The sequence below is a fragment of the Rattus norvegicus genome, chromosome 15 (genome assembly GCF_036323735.1).
Source record: "Rattus norvegicus strain BN/NHsdMcwi chromosome 15, GRCr8, whole genome shotgun sequence".
Taxonomy (NCBI): Eukaryota; Metazoa; Chordata; class Mammalia; order Rodentia; family Muridae; genus Rattus; species Rattus norvegicus.
The window spans coordinates 4818779-4821642 of record NC_086033.1 but is presented as its reverse complement, the minus strand read 5'-3'; the positions used below and the strand labels follow the sequence as shown (position 1 = coordinate 4821642).

General features: G+C 45.4%; 1 protein-coding gene across 1 annotated transcript; it reads right to left on the bottom strand.

The window, feature by feature from the left end:
* Window positions 1-404: 404 nt before the first annotated feature.
* Window positions 405-731, bottom strand: LOC120096904 (small integral membrane protein 14-like). The gene has a single exon (XM_063274935.1). It carries the CDS (start codon window positions 702-704, stop codon window positions 405-407), a length of 300 nt encoding a protein of 99 aa, XP_063131005.1. The 5' UTR covers window positions 705-731.
* Between the last annotated feature and the right edge of the window lie 2133 nt (window positions 732-2864).

The following is a 2864-nucleotide window of genomic DNA, read 5'->3' as shown; positions in this document are numbered from 1 at the left end:
AGCACAGCTCTGTCACTCATACCAGAGAACCCAAAATAAATACCTTATGAAAAGAATTAAAATCTATCCAAACCACTTAAAATACTTAAATGCAGAAACCTTAAGTTTCCTTCAGTTGGGCCAGAAACCACCACAGACGCTATGGTCAGGGTTCCAGGGAGAACGAGTGGAAAGTTTAAGCTTAGGCCAACCAACATAGCCCTCGACTTTTCAAAGAAATCGTTTACTCAGGTATACTGTAAATAAGGACTGTGGCAACACAGGAAACAAAGGCAGTTGGCAAGTGAAACTTCTAGAAGCTCATGAAACTGCAGATGGAAAAGGAGAGACAGGTAGTGCCAGGTTCTCTGCAGTCCTTCGGTCGTGCAGGGTGTCAAACAATCGCTGCTTCCCACACCAGGATGTTAGCCCACAGGAGGGGCTGGCGGGACCTGTCCACTGTGAGGACTGGAGGGCTTTCCAGGAAGGCTGAAGCCTCTCAGGTGAGGAGGCCTCAGTAGAAAGAAGAGCACAGCGATCACCATCCAGGCCATCAAGATCACAGTGATGCTGATGCCACTGTCACCGGAGGGCCCTGGCAATTCCCGAAGGCATTCTGTGTCCGTACAATAGGCCCGGGACTGCCGGAGCAGATTGATGAGTCTTCTCATAGCGCGTTCCTGAGAGCAAATACATTCACAGGGATCAAATCCTCCTTCAGCCATGGTTGGTTACCAGCTTGATTTTACTCAACTCTTTAAAGCCGCCCAAACAAGTGGTGGGTGGGGAGGGTGGTGACCTGGAGTATTCTGGACGCCCCTGTCGCTGCGGCTGCTGCTGGCCGCCAGCCTCCTCCCCTCCGGATTAGATAGTCAATGTCACTATTAGCCACTAGACCCGGATCTGTGTTTTGCCTTTTGTATGGGTGGGTGGATCACGAGGTTGTCAAGTGTGGGCAGAATCTGGGAGACAGCTTTGCCTATCGAGGTTGGTGTTAGTCTTTGTATGGTTACCAGGAACCAATTCCAGATCCTCTGGAAGAACAGTAAGTGATTTCAACTGCTGTGATATCTTCCCTGCCCCTTCCTCTATACTTTGATCTTTCTTTCTTTTTTTTTTTTTCTTTCTTTTCCGGAGCTGGGGACCGAATCCAGGGCCTTGCCGTTTCTATGCAAGTGGCTACAACTAAGCTAAATCCCCAACCCCTTACTTTGATCTTTCTGTAGTCTCTCTGACTCCATCTGCCATAACGAAAGACTTCATCTCATAAAACACTGTGGACAATAGCTACTATGAAAAAATACCGTAAGTTGACAGAACCTCCATTTTCACATAAATATATAAACACATAAATACACAAACATACCCAAAGAAACAAACAGACACACATAAACACACACAGAGAACGCACAAAGACACACATACACACAGCCCAAGTCATCATATTCTTTGGTAATTCTGTCCAGAGCAGAGTGGTAATAGGGATAGAAGAAAGTACTATTCCCAGCAATTTCAACTGAATACCATGTAATGCATATTTATGAGATACATATTTCACAATATTTTAGGATTCAAGTACATTATACTATATATCCTTTATTTTCAAAAGTATTGAAAGTTATGAAGAGAATTCCAGCCTAGTATCAGACTTGTGTCCATCAGAATCAGAACAGTTTGCTGTTTGAAACTTTCTTTTATTACAACTGTTTCCTAATGTCACATAGGAAACCCGGCTTCAGCCAGAAATGCCTTTAGCTACCACATGCATCTGAATCTCACCCTGGGAAAACCATGAGTATCCATGAGAGAATGTGTGTGGCTCTTTGATGTCCAGCTTTCCTGTAGGTCTCTTCTGGCTTGCACGAACACCACTCCTTGGTTCCTCCCTCTAAATGGCCGTGCAACCTTCTTGCCTTGCTCTGCTGCTGGTCACTGACAACTTGAGGAAGGTAAAAATTGCCTAGTGTGTTAGTGAAGCAGGCCTTTGAATGTCACTCTGAGGGGTTTTGGGGAGAGAATCGACGTAAAGCTCACTCTGAATGGTGGTAACACCATAACTCTCAGGCCAGGTGCCTGCACTGAATGGCACAGAGAGGAAGCTAAGAGCTAGAATTTCCCTATTTCTGCTCCCTGCTCCACCCACATAGTAAGAGTCTCATTCACATCCTGCCAGCCAGTCCACTTCTACCAACTGCACCTCTCACGGCTACACTTACCCCTTCTAGGATGGAGTCTGTGCTTCCCGACTCTGAGCCAATGGAACCCTCCTTTCTTAAAATGCTTCTGTGACAGAATGGGAAACACGACCAGTGCAGTCACTGCTTCCTTCTGCCTTTTGCAGTCTCCTCCCGCCTGGTTCCCTCACAGCCTTCGCAGTCCAATGTGTCTATAAGAAAACAGGCTAAAGATGTCACCTTAATTCTCCTTTGACTTGTCTCTGGGAAGAGCCTTTTGCTACATCAGCCCAGATAGAAGAGTGAAAGAGGAAAAAGAGAAGAGAAGACAGTAGATGGCCTAGGCAAGGGATAACTGAAGTTCTCCTTGTAACACAAGCTACTTCCCAAGATATTACCACTAATCCAGTTTCTGTGTCAATATGACCCCCAAAACCTAACCACCTATCATTAGAGCACATTTGCTGACAAAATTTTGTTGCAGTTAAATTTCTATTATATGTCTTTCAAAACACATCTAAAAGTGGAGTGGGCTTTTCCAGCTAGATTCATGACCTCCTCTCTCCCACACAGCACCCATACTCAAATCACCTGTGACATCTTGTTTCCTAAACACAGGTATGGCTGTCACTTTTACTTTTCTCCATGGGATAGTTTAGGTAGAGTGACCTGACCACACCTGCCCATCAATGATTGGCCTTCAAGCTTTAA